At 40.7% G+C, this 20,615-nt stretch overlaps 1 protein-coding gene and 1 long non-coding RNA gene across 3 annotated transcripts; both read right to left on the bottom strand.

Annotated features, from left to right (window-relative positions):
* Positions 1-3,793: 3,793 nt before the first annotated feature.
* Positions 3,794-5,546, bottom strand: LOC104424731. The gene is made up of 3 exons (XR_721522.3): positions 5,403-5,546; positions 4,754-4,848; positions 3,794-4,085 (listed from the first exon to the last, which is right to left on the bottom strand). It is a non-coding gene; the product is annotated as an uncharacterized LOC104424731 (long non-coding RNA).
* A 1,457-nt stretch (positions 5,547-7,003) lies between these two features.
* On the bottom strand, positions 7,004-18,514 carry LOC104424732 (paladin). 2 transcript variants are annotated; one of them, XM_039304754.1, is made up of 19 exons: positions 17,902-18,514; positions 17,150-17,281; positions 16,441-16,512; positions 15,985-16,055; positions 15,755-15,863; positions 15,576-15,674; positions 14,697-14,823; positions 14,041-14,174; positions 13,901-13,960; positions 13,512-13,747; positions 12,400-12,829; positions 11,548-11,871; positions 10,832-11,434; positions 10,548-10,721; positions 9,403-9,630; positions 9,035-9,318; positions 8,217-8,498; positions 7,814-7,936; positions 7,004-7,418 (listed from the first exon to the last, which is right to left on the bottom strand). In XM_039304754.1, exons 1-19 carry the CDS (start codon positions 18,049-18,051, stop codon positions 7,286-7,288), a joined length of 3,771 nt encoding a protein of 1,256 aa, XP_039160688.1. In that variant the 5' UTR covers positions 18,052-18,514; the 3' UTR covers positions 7,004-7,285. The 2 variants fall into 2 exon arrangements, with proteins under 2 accessions (XP_039160688.1, XP_010035529.2); XM_010037227.3 differs by having other exon boundaries at positions 15,764-15,863; positions 17,902-18,051.
* Positions 18,515-20,615: the final 2,101 nt, after the last annotated feature.

A 20,615-nucleotide genomic window follows, 5' to 3' on the forward strand; every position in this document is an offset into this window, starting at 1 on the left:
GGGGGAGGGGGGCCATCCAAATCGAGGCCCTACATGAAAGTCCTCGAGGGCAAAGGGGGTAGCCAAAGAAGTCGTCGATCTAGGAGCGGTGGTGGGAGGAAGGGATGAAGAAAGCGACGCGGGCATCCTAGTCGTAGTCCTAGCAGAAGACAAGGTTGTTGATGGAGTAGCGGGTGGAGGTGGGGGAGGTCGCCCCTCACAACCATCAGCGAGGTCACCCCTCGTTGGCCTTGGGCGAGGGCTCGCCCACCTCACCGGCCATTGATAAGGGTCGACGAGGGCTTGCAAGCCCTCACCCACAGCTAGCGAGGGCTTGACGACCCTTGCTAGCCACAACCGAGGCCACCCTCGCCAAATTTGGCGAGGGTTGGCCTACAAGCCCTCACCCACGGCCGACGAGGGCTTGGTGGCCCTCGCACCGCCGACGATGGGCATACCCTCGCCGATCCTCACCAACAGCTAGTGCTCACTGCTCTTCCCAAGTCCAATGTTCTTGAGAAGAAGACGAACATGGGACGAAGAAGATGATGAAGTGCCACCATTGACCCAAAAAAATAATAATAATATCAGAATACCGAATGCTTCTTGTGCATTTTGCTTAGCTATGCCGGATTCAAGTGGACCACCTTTTCTTTGATTGCCCTATTACTGGCATCCTTGCCTCCTTTGGGCAGCCAATTGTAACCTACCTTGGCATAATCAAGTTGCGAAGGAAAATCTCCAATGGGTTATTGATCACCTATCGGATGCTACCTTTCACCATTCCCTGGCTCGCTTTGCCTTTGGGGCCTTATGTTATCTTATTTGGAAAGAGAGGAATAACATTCTATTTCGCAATCAAAGGTTATTTTTCCCAGCGCTAAAAGAGCACCTCCGTAAAGCTATCAAAGACAAGGCTTCTACTTTCTACAAGATCCCTGGGATACTCCCGCTAATAGGAGACTTCAATTGAGTGGGGCCTTCACCCTTCCTTATTTAATTGAGGTTGTCGATTTGATTCTTCGTTGCCGGGCTTCTTTTGACTTCCGCTGTGCACTCCCTTGTGGCTAAAGGGGTGCCTTGGCTTCCTCCTTCCGTCGTCCCCGCCTAGCCGAGGCTCTTGGGTCCTTTGTGTCGTCCCCGCTTTTGTAGTTCTCTCCTTGTGCAAGCCGTTGTTGTTTGTGTGCTCTCCGCTGCTTGTGTTCCCCTTACTCTGTATCCTTCTCGCAACTTTTTTCTCTCCCCCCTCCCCTGGCACCCCTCCACTCATTGCGACTTTCTCTCTTAGTGCAAGCTAGTGCCGGGGCCCCCTTGCTGTACAAGTTGTTTTGCGGTTTGCAATAGCTAATATATCTCTTACCCTTACAAAAAAAACAAAAAACAAAAAGAGACAACTAAAAATTTTTTAAAAAAAAATTGACAAAAATATCCCTGATCAGGCTACCTGAATATGCATCAGAGATGTATTTATTCACCGGCTGGCAAATGAAATCCTTCTTTGAGACTAAATGATCACTCTGGGTCTTTATTTGAGACAGACTCTACTCTAGGTCCTCTTTTGAGAAAATGAAGGTACTTTGAATCTTTATTTGAGACAAATTTCACTTCAGATTTTCTTTTGAGAAAATGATGGCACTGTAGGTCCTTATTTGAAATTTTCCCATTATTTTATAACAAGGTTAATATTTCCATTTTGAGACTGTTGCATAAGAAAAAGCAGGTTTAGATTTATTTTAGATTTACTTGGGCTCTTTTTTCCTAGCTCATAACAATGGTGCTTTGCATGCATTTCCTAAACTTACTAAAAAGTCCAAAAGGAGAATGGGCTTTAGCATTTCGTGCATTAGAAGCCATCGTCACTTTGAATCGTTTGAATCGTTTTGTGATGGTAGGGCATTTCGCACAATTTTTTTGCTCTTTACACGGTTACACTTCGCAACAAAATGATACTGTGGAGAGGAAAAATAAGACTTCGCAACAAAATGATACTGGAGAGGAAAAATAGGACCTTGCAAGAGATGGCCCATATCTTGTCAACGGAAAGCAAAATCCCTAAGCATTATGGGCCTGAGGATGTAGGTGCCTCGATAAGAACACTTGGGACATAAGGTAGGAAGCCTGATGTTGCTTACATTCATGCACTTATTTGTGCTTGCTATGGAAGGTTTGACGATACTATTTTACCTAAAGCATATAGTTTATACAACGAAAGAACCAACGAAAGAACCAAAACGCTTGAAGAGTATATTCTTGTCGCCATTGATGATTCCTTGAGAAATCTAATCCCTGCCGAAGATCATGTTGTTGTAGAAGCAAATTCTTTGTAGATGCAGAATCAGGAGAAACTGCTTTTGGAAATGTAGACTATGTAGAAGCAGACTTTGCGGAAGCCAGCAATCCTACTAGTTCTATAACAGTTGCTTCTACGCCTACTCTTGTCGAATAACGTCCTAGAAAAGGAATGGTTTTAATGCTAGCCATTCTATGGAACTCTTACTCAAGTGGCATTGGACTAAAGATGGGAACAGTTCCGAAATGAAGATGGACATGTTGCCTTAGTTCCTCGCATTGATCAATTCGCAAATATGGATTTTTGTCTCAAATTGAGCCCAAAAATATCCAGGAAGCTTTAGATGATGATGGTTGGATCTTCGCTTTGCAAGAAGAACTCAATCAATTTGAGAGTAGCCAAATGTGGACTTTGATTCCAAGACCTAAAGATAAATAGATAATTTATATCAAAGGAGTGCCAGCCCTAAATATTAAAAAGGAAAGGAGAAGAGTCACATACATCTTTTATCCCCTTGTCTCGCTTTGAGTCTCAAATCCTATCTCAAACTCTTTTCAAATAGCATTTGACTACATGAATTAACTTAAGAAAATGCCTAAATCAATGACCGGCGAAAGCTCATCAACTCTTTTTCCGTTCCAATCACAAAGTCTATTCTCGGACTTATATCGTGTCATACAAAATCCTCATCGGGGAATAACAAATCTAACTAGTGAACCATTTCAATTTTACTGTCTTTATGTCTATTTCTCTAGCACGCACCGCGCATTTTTAACTATTTCCCGCTGAAACGGTTACCATTCCTAACGGCTTTCAAATGCAGGTATATGGAGAATAAGATCATAGTACGCCTAAAAATTCATGAACTCTCGCTCAAACAGACAGAGTGACTATTAGTAACCCAAATAAATTGTAAGCGAAGGCATGACCATAAATAACAAAGGCATTCACGAATGCAGCCAGTAAAAAGATACAAAGCTTTGTTGCAAGTGTCCAACACCACAAAAATGTGAGAAAGAGGACATACTCATATGGTAGGATGCCAAGCAACACTTGTCACTGATGAATTGTGTCTTTTCCTAATGAGTTTCGACCCACCTACAAAGAACATAGAACATACATCAATAACGCCTTCGAAGAGCTACCAAAAGCAGAAACTAAGTGTACTAATCTCCTGTCTTTTTGATATGTAACCATCTCATTTCTTTACAAAGTTATAGAGGGCGTCAATAACTAGTTAATTTCTAATCCAGTCTTCATTTCCATAATGCTAAACTCTTGGAGTAACTGCAAGAGGGATATTTGATTCATATATGTAGCAATAGCACTGCTTCAAAGTCTCCATTGGAGTTTGCACTACAAACTGCACCGAAGAAATGAGCAGTACAACAGCATCAACCCTGCCAGAATACTATTTGTTGCTCATCAAAGTCTTGTACCGTGAATTTCTGCATTTTTCCATTTATATGTGCTTCCACAACTACATAAGGCTCATCCATGAGTATTGCATACTCAAAAATGACCTAGGTCAACTTCAAGCAGACAATGCTTGGCCAATGCTCATACCCAAATTTAAAAGCTTTCATCATAAAAGAATGAGTTCAAATGCAGTGAACACAACCAACTTGTCCCCCAAGTTTGGAAAACATATCGCCCATAAATCCTTAATCAGTCAGTGATGACTTACTAAAAAGCACATCAGAAGAATACATGTCCAACGCAACATAAGACTGAAAAATAAAATAAAAAAACAATGAAGAGGAAAAACCCGAAAATAGAAGCTAATACCATCTTGTTCCAACATCAAATTTGTTTTCTGCAAGGAAAAAGAAGAAAACAATGAGAGTATTTATTAACTCATCATACCCAGTCCATTTGACAAGAGGAAATCAAGCAGAATAAATTAGCAGTCCATAGTGAAAATATCTCTAACATGTGAAGGAGGAGGAAAGGAGGAGGGGAGAGAGGATTAGAAGGACATTTGCGGAGTTGGAAACATAGGGAGAGGTTGAATTTGAAGTACATTCAGAGATCATAACTAACTCACTCGTCTGGTAAATGAGCTTTCTTTTGGCTTTCAGCTCTTTTTCTATATAGGTTGCCACCCTTGAAGCCTCATTGTGAATTTCTCTTTACTTATAGAGATAAAAAGAACTACAGCCAGCTAAACTGCGAGATCAGAACAAGTAAGATAAAACTATATACATTTTTTTTTTTAACTATATTATGAAAGATGAAGAATAAACCCATTAGAGGAATTATAATTCATGCAGAAACTTATTGGTACTTCACATTTATAAATGGCTCCCCGGAGTCTAACACCAAGTGCCATTTTAAGAACAATTGACTCGAACCAAATTCTTCTAGCAATTGCAACATAATTTTATTCTTCTTCAATACAATGTAAATACTCTATACTCTAAGAAGTCTTTGACAGGCAACATTCAACATCGTCCTGTATTCAAACTCAATGATTCTGCATACCTTTTGGGCTCCATTGAAGGCAAACCACAGCTCGGTTTAGCCTGAGCATAACTAAGGTAGGTACCCACTCTGATCCTTCATGATTCCATACATATCTACATAAGAACAAAAAAAATGCATTCGATACTCGAAAATATGTAGAAGGGAGGCAGAACACAAGGCGGTTCCGATAAGCTTTGTTAGCAAGATAAAACAAGCAACATCAGATTTCAAAGGTACATCATCATTCACGAGTTCATTTCCTTGACATCCAAGGGGAAAGAAGACAATGTGGAGCTTAAGTTAGAACTCCAGCTTTCTGGTCATATGTGGTCATCAAATCACTGTTTGGAAATGACATTTGACATTGTGGAGAAGAAGTCATCAATATGATAAACTGGAGAGAGAAAAGAACAATAGAAAAGACAAGCAATAGGAAAGTGGGAAAACTAAAATAGAGTGTCTTCTGGTCCTATTTCTTTAGTTTTGGAGAAAAACAAACATGGCAGGAGAATTACCATGCTGAAGACAAGAAATCAGATAACACAAATGCAATTTTGCTTATCTTTGGGTAAATATAGTTTATAACTTTTATTTCTGTGCTCACATAAATACTATTTAGTATATTGTCGTCCCCCTATTTCAGTCATTTGAATTCAAAGTCACTTACTCTTTAAGGATGAAGTACTGCAATAATGACCTTTTGGAGAATATGCGCTTGCTCCCACCTGTCTTCTGAAAGTCTGTAAATGTGAACTTCACTATTGTTCAGACAGGATGCAACCACTACAAGAAAGCAGATGTTATAGTTATCATTAATACAGAGACTATAAAGGCAGAAGCATACAAAGAGATTCTACAGTTAAAAGAAATAATAGTAGAACAAATTATAGTAGAACAAGACAGACAGAAAATCCAAAATCAGAAGAATCTCAATGCCTAGTTTTGCATGCTTGATGACATGATGAGGCAACGAACAACATCTGTTGACATTCCTGATTTAAAATGAGACTGTGAAAGGTATGGGCTTGATCTCAAACCGAAAAGGTGCAAGGAGCAGAAGACAAATGAGTAGGATTCGATGTAAAAAAATCCATAAAGATTGGTTGAAAAGCATTCTAATTCGAAAAGATCATCAATAAGTCAAGCTACTGATGAGGAGAAAAACTAATGCGAGATTTGTCTACGGTCAAGAAGCTTGTCAACCATTGACAACAACAATCAAGGCATATACTAGCTAGGTTAACTTTATTTAGATTTAGCCAGAATAGTTAAGTTGTCAAAGAACAAGCGAGTAATAGTATATGGAAGGCAATAGTGTTAAATATTACTAACACGCATGTAACACCTAATTAACAACAAAGTAGCAATAACCATAAAAAGGGCAATAATTAGCATTAAAAAGTACTGATAACGTTTACTAACTACAAAGTGATTACACATCTTAGTAGAATCACGAAAAGCTGATGTTCATATTTCATCTGCTCTAAGCAGATTAAGAACAGGAAGTTGTGGTGGATCCCAGGATGAAATATAAAATTAAAGGTCATCCTTCTGCTGTTTAGAAATTTATAGATAATTTTCTCTATAATATGATGATGATCCAAAGTCACCGGCAACGTCCTTGGTGCTTCCAATTTTTATTTGTTATTTTTGGGAGGGGGCGCGGCGTGGGGGTAGGAGGGTGTCAAGGGTATTTGAAGGTATGCCTAAGCAAGAACTCGCAATCAAGATCCTAAATATAAGAGGGGACCCGATACCGTCAATCGTGCACATAACACTATCTAGCGGACATGATGCCGATGCGTTGGCTCATAATCTCCAAGTAAAACTAGAATATCAAGTGCCAAGATCTTCTCCGAGATCTTCATGTGTTTCGCATTCCATAGGCAAAACCACGGTTTTATCCTAGCTCTCCTCTCGCCCCCTTTTCACTCCATCCTAGTTACTGGGGTCACTCTTCTGCTACATTAACCATCGAGACAATGCACCTCAAGTCTTATCTACTCCATAGTGAGAAATCCGGAGAACCGATTTGAAAGTAAGACGGCCATGGGAGGAAACATTATCTTTGGTCGAAGCCCAACGAGAATCAATCATAGGAGTCTGACAAGATTTTACACTGAAAAGCAATAAGGTCCAACTTGTAGAACAGGTAACACATGGTTAAGGGCCACCAGCAGAAGAAAGAGATCTTTCGGTTCCCTCCTAAAATAATCCGCACAAAAGCTCAAAGAACAAAACAAGTAGTACAACCCGACAGTGAAATGCTTTGAGTAATGGTGTCAACATTCATTTTTCCTAATCTCCCATAATAAACAGGTCAGTGTTCAACGACGACAATACATGATTAAGCACCTGCACCCACATTTTATATACATCTAACGGGAAAGATATACCGAGCAAGAATGTTTCTTGTAAATTGCATTTTCCTAGACATTTTTCCTTATCTCTACAGGTCCACAATGAGAAGAGAGAATGATACACATATCTATATAGCAACTAATTTACTATACAACATATCCTCTAGCAAGGCCACTCAGCCTTCAAAATCTATCTATCTATTCTCAGGTTATTACAGAGATGTCCAAGTTCACGTCTTGCATCCATCCAACATGTAAATGTTGTTGCAGGTGCCGAAGTGCAATAGAGATAGGACTGGAACGTGATGAGGTAAGAATATCTCCTGCGAAAACAATACATTGCCCCATCATCAATTCTTCATGCACACGACTAGGCACAAGAGAATCCAAATTCCACTCCCAAACAGCGGACAGCAGCATGAGGACAGTAATACGGATCACAAAAGCATCAAACACTCGTTTACTCTATGAAAAAAAAAATTCCCCCTCGTCTTCTTGATTTTACAGGTCCATGGGGCAACAATCCAAGAGGCCATCGTGTTAGAAGATAATTCATGAGTGAAATCCCCTAGGCGGGTTCACAAAAGCAATGCTGGACAGGTTTGATATGATTCAAGAACAGGAACACCAAATGAAGCGGTAATGAACACAGCCATGGCTTGCAAGCCAAGAAGAAACAAACAAAATCAAACATGCCTTAAGCCCTCTGAAAGAATACCTTAAAGCCTTTATGCCCATGTCCATGAGATATGATCGCTTTTCATCGTCACAGTCAGACAACTTTTCCAATTCCTTCCTATAGTAAAGAATATCATCTTGTAAATGCCCAGCACCTGCACATCTGTTTAAACCATATATAATTAGCATCATGAGGAACTAAAAATATGAAGAAAGAAAATGATGAGAAAGATAAGTCAAAAATGAACTTAAACGCTGTAGAAGTATGTTTCCTAAGAGACAGCCAACTATTTTCAGTTATTCCTGAGAAAATGGACAGAACACATTCCTTTACGAATATGTGCTAACATGCAAACCACCTCACAGCATTCACCGTGGCTTGTGCTTAAATAGATATTCAGTGTCAGTAGAAAGAAGAATCTGTGTCCTAGATGAGAATATACCTATTGATTATAGTGTCGACATCTGCTTTGCTCTTCGGACCATATTCGAGAACTCTTGTAAGGTTCAGTATGTCTCCATAATCATCCATCTTGAGTGCATCATCATCAGAAGTCCTAGATAAGTTCTCTCCAGCTGCAAAGTATAACTTCTTATCAGCCGGCAGTTGTGGGGTCTTTGTATCACAGTTGGTCTCTGCCTTAAGTTTAATACAAGTAATTGCCATTGCATATGCCACTCCTCCAAAGCCTGTATGAGAAACATAAAGGTAACAGCCTGCAGAGCTGCAGGAAAAAAAATTATCTCAGTTTCAGAGTTTTTTTCTGTATTAAGAAAATAAAAAGGAAAAATATCAGGAACAATATTAAGAAGCCTTTCCATGACCCACATAAAGTGGAACGGACTATAAGAGAAAAATTTAGTACTGGTGTCGTTGCAATCATTAGCTAATCACGATAAAGTTAGTAATGTAGGGCAATTTGCCACCACCACTGTGTTCCACATTATGAAGCCTTAAGTCGACATTTAATCAAAGAGAAGAAAACTGAAGTTTCCTCAAATTTTTAGTAATTGAACCGACTTTCCAAAAAGTTCTACTCCCGAGGCATTTATCCCAAAATCAAGGACACAAAGTTACCTTTTTTTATTCTTTTTTTTTGGTTGCCATTTATGAGGAACATTTATTGCAGCTTACCCAGTGCCTTTAGGCATCCTTTAACACTTTGCTATTTTAAGCAAATCCATCAACAGAATGCGCAGGCAGCAAACTTGTGACCTGGATCAGATTTAGAGAGGGTGTAAGCCAAGAATCGGCACTTACTCATCTTTGCAGTATTGGAGAGCATCAACATCAGAAGCTAAAGCTTCTCTCTCTCTGGTCAATGGTATCCTCCTGTATGTGATATTATAACCTTCATCCTTCAGAGAAGCATACACTTCAGCTGGTGTCTTAATATCATCAGTCAGGATGTTCATCCAGTATCCTGTGACACTCGACTGATGTGATGTGGCGTTATATTCTTCATGATGTAAAAGCATTTGCCCACTGGACTGCCTGACCTCAAATAATATATCTTCTTTGAGCCGTGCTTCCATGTGTTCCACCTGCACAGAAATCAGCTAAATTTAAGAGTCACCTTACTTATGTCTAATTTATAGAACAACGGATGTGTGACTGAGATAACACACCACTGGACCAGTAATTCCGGCATGCTTAAGTGTATCGACAGGTTTATTCAATTCCCTGAGGACAAATGGCATGCCATTAATGTAAACAACTGCCTCTTCCCTAAGATCAGTTATTATCACTTTCCGAGATGTTACTCCTGCAGCGGGTTTGGCACCAAGATATGCTAACATCTCCTTTGCACCATTAATTGTTGGAGTTGCCATGCTAAACACAGGGTACCCATCCACCTAAAGCAAATACAGATGTTAGCTTGAAAATAATGGCCAAGTTATATTTCGAGACATGTTTCTCACATTATGAGCTAATCATAATAGCATTCATGCAAGTTTTGCTTAAGTATACCCATAGAGAAAGGATTAGGCTTTTCGACTTGGAAAAGGAACTGGAGCTTAGCCAGCCTTTAGCCCATCTTTCATGAATCAGTCCAGAGACCCACAGTTGACCATGTTGGTCACACCATGAATAAATCACTGAGACAAGAGAAATGCTGAGTTTAACAAATGGAGGGGAAATACAGTGAATGTCAGAGATATTAAAGTTGCTTCCCTCAGGGCCAGGAAAGGTTAGTTGAAGCTTCCTATAATAAGTGCTTCATGTCACAATAAACCATATACGTCCATGTCAAAGAGGAGGCAATGTAACGACTGCTTTAGTTTGAACTTGTTGATGACCTCAACGTTTGAAAAAATAGTGAAGGTACATTGAATGTAGACTAGCATAAAGACAAAGATGTTCAGTGGCACACCATAGACAAGACTACTTCAGGTCAAAGTCAAACTCTAGCATACTACATCTCTATGTACAATTTTTTCATTTTCAAACAATCATACTGGAATACCAAATCTCACATGAAGCACTAACTATTCTGGTTATGCTTTAAGCAAAATTTCAAGACAAGAAATAACTTGAATTAATTAACAAAGCCTTTAGAGTTCAAGCAAATTCAACATATACAAAGAGAGCTAAACTATCCACGTTTGGGCTCAATGCTTTAGGGGTTCATGCTTTCACATTGGACACACCACTAAAGAAAAGTTTATGGACAGCATAATTCCGCAAGCATATGGTACTGTTGGTAATGCTGACCCCATCCGTCATAATGTATATAAAAGTTCAACTTTGACAATCTGGTTCTAGAACATACCTTGTAAACATGTGGTGCACCATCAATCTGTATGTGGCTAGAAGTTCTCTGACCAGGGAAGAAGTACTTTTTGAGGATGGAGCCTTTGCCCAAGATAGAACCATTACGAGATTTGACAATGGCCTCCATTACTGCATCTCCATGTTGGGACTCTTGAGACACTCTCAGCACCTCCTGAATATTAAAATCAAAAGAATTAGATCACCATGAGACAAAAATGCAAGAGGATTATCAAAATCTTAATTTGCAATTCATTCATTAAATGAAAGAAGGTTACAACATACAGGAACGGAGAAAAATCGTCCAGGCCTTAATCTGATACTCCATTTCATTGCTTGAACTTCTGGTCTCTGATGTTGCCAAGTCTTAAATGTCATTCTCATTTCTCCTTGTCCACAAAAACCATCAAATGCTTCACTCCCAAGATATGCTGCAAAGGCAATCAGGCGGAAGTATCTCTCCAAATACTCAGCACCGCGATTCAGTGCCACTTGCCTAACTCTAGGTTCAACATGTTGTTGGTTGAATACCTTTCTGTACTCTAAAACAGCTTGACGTATGTTTTGCAGAGCAGAACATCTGTCAATGATAGCATCTAAGGCTTCACGGCACTCCAAACCATTATCAAACAGTCTTGTTATCTTCCCTAGTAGTACAATATCATTTATGCCAAAAGCACGACCTTGTTCCTCGCTAAGCTTCTCTTTAGACACTGGAGAAGTAGAAGCGGCACCATTTCCATTAATTTCCTCACCATTTGAGGTGCCATCATCCACCTCTTCCTGCTTTGCATCAGCAAACAGGATTTTAATTGGTCTACCATAGTCAATTCTGAGTTTTAGAAGGCAAGCAATCACAGTTCCTGTTGTTGTCCTTCCTCTGCCCATCTATGAAGGCCACATAGACAATAAGATAATATGAGGAAAAATCAGCAAATAGCTCGTTACAGTTGATTAAATTCCTAGTTACAAAAACTCAAAGAAGCAGCTTGTAGTCTAACCTGGCAATTGAAAACAAATGCTGTGTCCTTGGAGGCAGAAGAAATGTTCATCGCCAATGTGTCAAAGTCGGAACTTTTCGGAGCTTTACCATCAGTTATGGGCACCCGTGCATACTTAATGGGGAAGCCATCGGATTCCAAGTTTTCAAACACTTCAAGAGGTGTCTGTACAGAAGAAGAATCTACCTGTTCCCAAGCATCAAATATCTGCCCTTTCTCTGTTTCATGAATAACCATGATGGCACCCCCATATCTTTCAGCTTCTCTAAGAATGTCTTCTTTTAACCGAGCTTCCATTTTCTCCACTCTCTCTCGATCGATTCCCTGAATGCACATCAGTTTATTACAATCAAGAAAGTGAAGGAAGACTCAACACCAAAGAAAATATGGGCTTGACTACCACCTGTGAAGTAACATTTTTTGAAAATAAATACATATCACGACAATTCCCGTAGAGATGAATATTAGACAGCTAATAAGAGTCTCGTAGATATTAAATGTAAGAGACAGTAGTAGTCACCTGTCACAACTCAGTAGAAAACTCCAACTCATAGCGAACTAGTTTTTTATTAAGAAACCAATATATGATTGTTCTAGACACTCTTTTTCCAGTGATGATGCATGTTTGTTGTGCTTGCATGTGTGCATATGTGTACATGTGGCTGATCTGTGCATTACACTAATCCTGGAAGGATCTTTATTGATATGCAATTCATTACAAGAGGCATTTCATTGCTATGCAACCCATTACAATGGTCACATCCATCAGAGGAAGATGTTAATCAAGAGATTGTCAATATTCACTGGTTGTAATGCAGCATGCAAAATGATGCACGAGAAAGTTACTTATACCGAGTATTCCAGCATATTCTTGAATGGTCTCTCTACTTCACGAAGAACAAATGGCTTTCCATTGATGTAAATCACAGGTTCTTCTCTCATATTATGCCAAAAGACAGGGCGACCACATATGCCACTACCAATCCTCTGTATGACTGATCTTATGCCATCAATAGTAGGATTTGCAACTCCATAAACAGGAAACCCAGGAACTTCTCTGAAATTGGGGGCACCCTCCACTCGCTCTGGTAAACTTTGGTTTTGACAACCAGGACAATGATCACTTTTCAAAACAGTTTGACTGCCAAGAACCTCCCCAATTCTGCTGGCAGCAACCACACCCATCTCATAAGGTCGGCCATCAGCCGATTCGGCCATCTTCATAAGAGATGGTTCCAAACTTGCATATCCAAGTGCACCCATTGGGTCCCTTCTGAGCAATCTACAAAAACCAATGTTGCAGAAGGTGGAGGCCATCAGACTTGTTGATATTAGAAACACTGCCCATAGAAAGGCCCATAATGCTTGTATAATCACGATTGGAATAAGAGCTATTAGTTATTTCAGGAAGATGCCATGATAATATTTGTTCCAGATCGAAACTCGATTTGTACAGTTAATGCCTCATTTGCTTGGTGCAGTTTCACCTTCAACAGCCTAGTAATAAATGAAATACCCTAAATTACACAAAGGAACATTGAGCATGATGAGAAAAACTGTCGTAATATCAGTTATGCAATCAAAAAGCCTACCCAGATGCTGGGATGAGCAAGTGAACCAATCATATTCCACCTGAGGTCAAACTCAAAGCTGACCCAGTAAAATGACTGATAGAGATATGCTTCTGCCCAATGCAAGAAGGCAGAAACTTGGCAACTGAAAGATATGCAGTAAACTTTCCTATCCAAAAAGAGAGATCCACGTCAAACTGACACTATCCTGACCTTAAGAAAAGGTTAACAAATGAACAGTGAAACTTAACTTTTCTCTGACAATTCAATTTATAGGCATGCATGCATCTGACCAAAAGGTTTAAGATTTCATTCAATTTCACATCATTGTATTTGTCTCCAGCAGAACCTTCAATCTGAATGTCCAAATGTGACACAAAATCAATATTTTACCTGCAAATTATGCTATAAAGTTCTGGTCTTGCTTTCATCCACTCAGCAAAAGTACAACGACCCAAAGAACTAGAGCACAACGACTCTCTTTCTGAATGGATGTACTTAGCAAAACATATGAGATAGTAGTATCTCTCCAAGTATTCTACAAAAGTTGAAAGTGTTGCCTCCCTCTTCATCTCATCAGGTTGACGTAAAATATTATTGCGATTGGTGGCGATGGCCTCCCGTAAATTCTGCGAACAAATTTCACGCAGTAGTTTAGAAAAAATTGAAAGACTAACTGAACTCATGGAGATCTTATGCAAAGTATAAATCAGTCAAATCAGGAATCTAATGGACATATACAGGCTCTGCGAAATGCATTAGGTGACTTTGTGACGACATACCTGCATGGATGCACACTTGTCGATGACTTTGTCGACCTGTCTTTTACCTTCAACACCACCCTAAACATATAATATTAGTTGAGAACCTAACCCAATCTATGAATCAGCCACAGGATGAGAAAAGAGGTAACGCCAGTTACCTCTAAAACCCGAATCAAGCTTCTTATGACTGCATATTCTCCTCTTCGAATTGCCTCCTCTGAATTTGGCAAATTGACTGTCACATTAGAACCAGAATCTAAAACCCTACCAATTGAGTCGGTCCTTGGAATACCTTCATGTCAAAAAAAGGAACAATCACTTAAAAGGGTGTATGAGAGAGAGAGAGAGAGAGAGAGAGAGAAACATTGCAGAGAAGGCATCTATACAGAGGGATCCTTGTGCATTGGGAGACTTATAACCCATGACATGAGCTTAGGAAGTTAAAATTAAACTATATCATTTTAGAGCCAAGGAAAACGATGGACTTTAAGTTACTCTTCAGCTTATCATCAAAGACCGCATTGGCCTCACCATCCGTCCAGCAATTGGGACACAAAATGAAACCATGGTTTTACAGGGATAATCAGAGAGACATCAACCTAAGTTTAAATGGCAAGCTTAATTTAAAAACAAAAGATACAGTAACCCATTTCATGTGACTTTTCTTCCTGGAAGCATGTAATAATATTTTTCCAATAACATTACTCACCTGATAATTGAGAATCTAGACAAATACTAAATATTGAATCAAGATTAATAATTGTTCAGTTTTCCTCATGCCATAAAGATTATGCATTAAACTAACAAGGACTACCAGAATCTCCAATCTGGTTGAGGTAGATCAAAGTTGCAATCACCATGCCAGTGGTTGTCCTTCCACACCCCATTTGGCAGTTGAAAATTATCTCCGTGTTTACATCAACTCGAGAAATTTTTTCAACCTAAAATTATGAAGGAAAATGGGATGGAAGTCAATATCAGCGATCCAAGTGCAGAAAAAGCGTTTACAGAGATCATATCTATAGCACCATTACCATAGCACATGGTGAAATACAAGCAATCCAATTATCAGTCAGTATTTCACAGCTGTTTGAAACATACTCTGGACTGATAGTTCGCACTGTCTAAACTAGGTTTTTTTTTTTTCTGGTAAAGCTGTCTAAACTAGGTTTGACTCTGCCTATTCACTAAAAACATGCACAGGCACCACATATTACTGTTTTTGCAGTCATATACACCAATATGCTTCACTGAGCGAAGGAACTATGTCCCAAACAATTATCCATCTAGCACAAAGGTATCATATTCCCTCACTTTCTAGCCCTATATAACTTTGGAAAGACCTAAAGACAAGAACTGGTAAATATAACAAGACCTCTAACATATGCATGCACTGAATTACAACTCAGAGATAGTATGGAAGCGAACATTATGAGGAGGCTCTGAGAAGATTCAATATTACATCAACTAAAACATAAGCTGTCTTGCTATTCTAGGCAAAGCTCAGTCATGTAAGCCACATGCAGTTATTCTGGTATATTTTGAAAGATGTCCTCCTTCTGGTCACTTGAAATACAAAAAAACAGAGAAACTTCCATGAATCGGGTGAATATAATTTAGTAACCACTCGCACTCATTAAACAGTAAGTATTTCATCCAAAGAAGCAAACGAAATTTAAAACATCTTACTTACCAAATCATCAATATCTTGTTCCTCTGGTGCCTTTTCATCAGTTAAGGGAACTCGTTCATAGTCCACAAGGTACCCTTCATCATGCAATTCCTGGTACACCTGTGTCAAAGAAATAACAGTGAGACCATTAATAAGAAAATGGAAGCACTTGTTGTCCTCTAGCAATAAGTCTGACATACGTATGATACCTCGAGTGGGGTCTTCACAGAATCACGGGACACGGGTTCCCACTGGTCCACAATCTGATAGTCTGGCAGTTCATCAGTGACAAGGATCTTATTTCCATATCTGCTAAGTCAAAATTCGCAATAGGGATATGCTATTATGGAGATTGTCAAATGATTGTACTGTCAAGAAAACCCACGAGTACTAAAATCAGCAAATGGTGCTGTGATGAGAAAGTATGCACCTTGCTGCTTCCATCATGATATCTTCTTTCAGTCTATCCTCCATTTGTTCAACCCTATCCCTGTTGATTCCCTAATAAGATTCAGATGGACAGGTATAAAAAGTGAAACATGAATCAGAATGTTGCTACAAAATCTGCGACATCAATACATTTTTAAAAAATAAACAAGGATTCGTAATATATTACGGATATAAGCTTAAATCAATCAGGTTAGAAGACACAACATCCAATCAATTCAACAATTTGATTACCTAAATATGAGCTCTAGAGTAATTGGGATTCACAGCTTCCTCATCTTTCCACATATATAAGGAGATCTCTCGGCATGTGAAGCAATGACAACAATGACAAAGCCAGCAGAACAATAGCAAAACCAGCATACATGGCAATCATTTGATCATGCAGTAATGGTAGAGCACCTAATTGAAAATGGCGTATCTTGACAGCGTAACATACCGTCAATTCAAGATTAGAAAGTGGCTTTTCCTCATCACACAAAACAAAGGGTCGTCCGTTAATGTATATAACCTGTTCAAAAGGTAAAGAAAATCGATAAGCTTCACATACACTGCATTCTGCTACTTGCAACAACATGCAACGGACAACTGTCTCACTTGTGGGGTCCAACTAATAAAGATTTAAGAAGTATCAACCAAACGGTTATTGTGCAACAGTTTATGACAGCATCAGAATCCATTGTTTCCACTGATTTTTGGACAAACAAGAACATGAACAAAAGAAACCATGAGCAAGAAACAACCTGCCACGTGGTGTGATGCAATCAAGGAGGATATTAACTCCATGGACAAAATTAATGTTCGTTTGTCCCTCCAATATTTTCAGATCCCATATCTAAAAATCAAAAATTTGGGGGTGTTGGGGGAGGGACAACCAGTCACTTGCAAGGCCTGGCAATTACACGACATCATCAATCAAAATTTTGCTCAACCCTGTAGATTGCTATTATTAATTGAAGAGAGAAACTGGTGCTGCTTAGGGGAAAAAGACAGGTAAAGAAACTGAAGGTCCATTTCGAGATAGATACAACTCATAAAAAAAGGCATACCTGACTCATACATCGGTGATGCAACTCAAAGAAAACATAGCTACCAGACACAAAACAAAACATTAATTGGAACACTTTGGCCCCATTAGATGCACTTACCGGTTCCTCGCGCAGACTAATCCATAGAACTCTTACTCCCTTCCCATCAATTTGGGCACCGATATGCTTAAGAACATTCCTTATCCCATCAATGGTTGGAATTGCGACGCCATGGACGTGCAACGAATCAGCCTGTGGAAAGTCCCCAGCAGATGAGAACACGATACAAATTATGCACTACTAGTCACATTAATTACTGTGCGCAGAGAATTGCCAAAACCACCGACGGACAGATTAATTGTAGTGCTCCACCTCATATAAAATCAGGTCAACCCCTACCTACACTACATAAGTTAATCATCTCCTTGTAAATGAGCCACCACACAGTATCACAAAACTAATGACAAGATAGACATTCCAAATTGGCGTCGCAAGAGAGAATCAATCGGCCCATAACTCTACGGAATCTTACTTAATTAATGTTACCAGTCGGTAATCGACTTATAAATGCATTTTAAGAACCACATTCCTCTCTCCAAAAATAAGCCAGCCTACCAGACCAGAAAACCAACCACCTCACAGAACATTCCAATCAGCTACGAGAAACTAATTCTCCGCGACGCAAACTAACAGAATAGTAATCCGATCGCCGCCTACAACGAAAGCTATCAACTTAGGAGACAAAGACCGATCGGTAATCCACGCATGCACGAAGGGCGGCGCTTATCGCATCGACGAGAGCAAATGAGCGAAATGCAAATTAAAAAAAAATAAATAAATAGGGAGGGAAAGGGAGAAAGGGCCTTAGAAACCTGACGATAGTTAGGAGCGCCGTCGATCTGCGGGGAGAGGCGCTTGTTCTGGCACCCAGGGAAGTGGTCGCTCTTGAGAATCGTCTTCTTCCCCAGCACAGAACCTCCCCGCAACTTCATCACCAGCTCGGGCTCCTTCGGCATCGACATGGCTCATCTACACTTCACAAAAACCACCACCAAAAAAAAAAAACCAAACAAACAAGGCAGGCAGCCAGCTACGGTTTCACCACCCGCGCGCGCGAGCGCCTGCACACGCAGCGCACGGAGCAGAGGTGCGCGAGAGCTCGAGAACGAGTCCCCCCCTCCCCTCGCGCGGCCTACGCCGTCGCCGTCAATCGGACAGGCTCCCCCGCCGGCCGCGTGGCGGAAAACGGCAGCCCGAATGCCGATGGACGAGACGGAGACGGAGGCAGAGAGAGAGGCGAGAGCAGAGGGGAGTGCGAGAGCGGGAGGCGGCGGCGGCGGAGGGAAGCGGAATGCGAGGAGGAGAGCGACGGCGACGAGATGAGAATTGCAGAAAGCAAAGGAGGGAGGAAGAAGAGAGGGAGACGGAAGGAGATGAGAGTACGATTGAGCGCGATTGGGATTGTCCGTGCGCGTACAACGAAGCAAGAACCTCCTCTGGGTTTTTATCTCTCCCTTTTTTTTTAAATTTCTGTTCTCTTTTTTTTTCCTCTATTTTTCTTTTTCCGTTTTCTTTTTCTTTTTCTTTTTCTTTTTTTGGCGTGGGGTTTTTGCTTTTTACGATATCGCGCATGGCTGGAGTTCCTATCGGGGGCCAAACATGCGAACGTGTATTGCGTGTGACGTGACAGAGGAGCCCGGATGGGAAATCTCTTTGCCACTAACGGAAAAGGAAGGAATAGTCGCATTTCGATGATCATACACATGTTCCGACCCCAAAAAAATCAAATCATAATATATTTATATGCGACCGAGGAAAATGTTTGAAATTTTATTGATACGATGATAAAACATGCATTTCAAAGAGATTTCTTTGAGTTATGGACATTGCTTGAATTTCCTTCTTGTAGCTTTTCTTTAGATATCGATCAAAAACTTTAGAATAGGTAATGGAGGGTACCTTTTTTCTTTCTCTCTCCCTTCTCCCTATGAATTTTAAGGGCCGACGGTCTTTCTAAATCAGGCTATGCTTGATGAATAATGTCTGCCTCGGCATCTTTTTCATCGTTTCCTCAACTAACCACGTTTTGCTTGCACATGAGTGACCACGTGGCAAAAGCGATGATCGAAGTGGTTTTACTGGCAAGGGCTTCTTGCTTTGTTGACAGATCTTTGACCGATGTATGCGAACTGGACAGCTATTTACACGTCTATCGACATAAACGGGTGGAAAAGACGGGTTACATTAACACGGTCAAAGCGATTATCCTCGAAAGAGATGGATTTGCAATTGATGCTAGGAGATGATTCCCTTAAGCCATAATTGGTGATGACATCTGGCTCACACAATTGGCTTGGCTTCTTCTCCTTCGTGGGTCTCCCCTTGTTGACGTCACGTGCATCACCATGTCAAATCTATGTTCCCACTTCGGAGAATTTTTTTCAGAGATTGGGGGTTCTAAGTAGTGCGCCTTTCCTGTCATCGGGTCTTTTAATTAAAAAGGCTTTTGAAAAAGAGGACTGTTGCGTCCAATGGATTGACCCCGAGCATTTCCAAAAGTCACTTAGGGACTGTTTGGCACGTGCCAAACAGTGCCAGATTCTAATTTTGTGTTCCCAGAATCAGTTTGGGACGAGAATTGCGTTTGGTAAAATTTTTGTTAGGGAACGATTTTGGACAAGATTTGAGAATAAAAAAATTTGATTCTACGTCCAAGAATCGAAAAAGAATCAAAACAAGTAAAACCATTATTCTTCTCTTTTATCATCTCGGTTGCCATCCGCTATCGCCCGCCGCCGTCCACCACCGCCCGCCGCCGCCCGTCGGTCCGCCGCCGGTCGCCGGCCCGGCGAGGCCCCGGAGGCTCGCCGAGCCGGGCGAGGTCCGGCGAGCTCGCCGGGAGGCAAGCCCGCCCACCGGCGAGGCCGAGCCTCGTCGGTGGCCGGGCCGCCTCGCCCAGCCCGGCGAGGCCGGCTTGGCCACGGGGGGCTAGGCGAACCTCGCCGGTGGCCGGGCGAGGCTCGCCTAGCCGCCGAGTGAGGCTTGCTTGGCCACCGGCGAGGCTCGCCCGGCCGTCGGTGGCCTGGGCGGCCTCGCCGAGGCTAGGCGAGGCCGGCTGGCCACCGGCGAGGCTCGGCCGACGAAGGCCAACCTCGTCGAGGGCGGCGACCGCCAAATGAAGAAGAAGAAGAAGAATAGGAAAAAAAGAAAAAAAAAGAAAAGAAAAAGTAAAAAAGTAAAGAAATTATTTAAAATTTATTTAAAAATCAAAAGAAATTAATTTGGAACATAATCAATTAATACGGTACCAAACGCAATTCTATTCGAATAAAAATTTTGAACAGATTACCAAACGCACTTTTTACTCGGAGAATCGGTTCAGGGAATAGAATAAAAATAATCATTTCTAGTCGAATTAGCTCAGGAACAGTAATCGTTGCCAAACGCGCTCTTACTAGGTAAGAGATTTGTTGATCCAAAAGAAACCTCAGGAGGCTATTGTTTTTCTACCACAAGACCTTATGAGATACGTAAGGGTAGTCGTGTAAAAGCAAAAAAGAAAAAGAAGGAAAAATCAACCTTGTAT

This window comes from Eucalyptus grandis, chromosome 11 (assembly GCF_016545825.1).
Source record: "Eucalyptus grandis isolate ANBG69807.140 chromosome 11, ASM1654582v1, whole genome shotgun sequence".
NCBI classification, from domain to species: domain Eukaryota; kingdom Viridiplantae; phylum Streptophyta; class Magnoliopsida; order Myrtales; family Myrtaceae; genus Eucalyptus; species Eucalyptus grandis.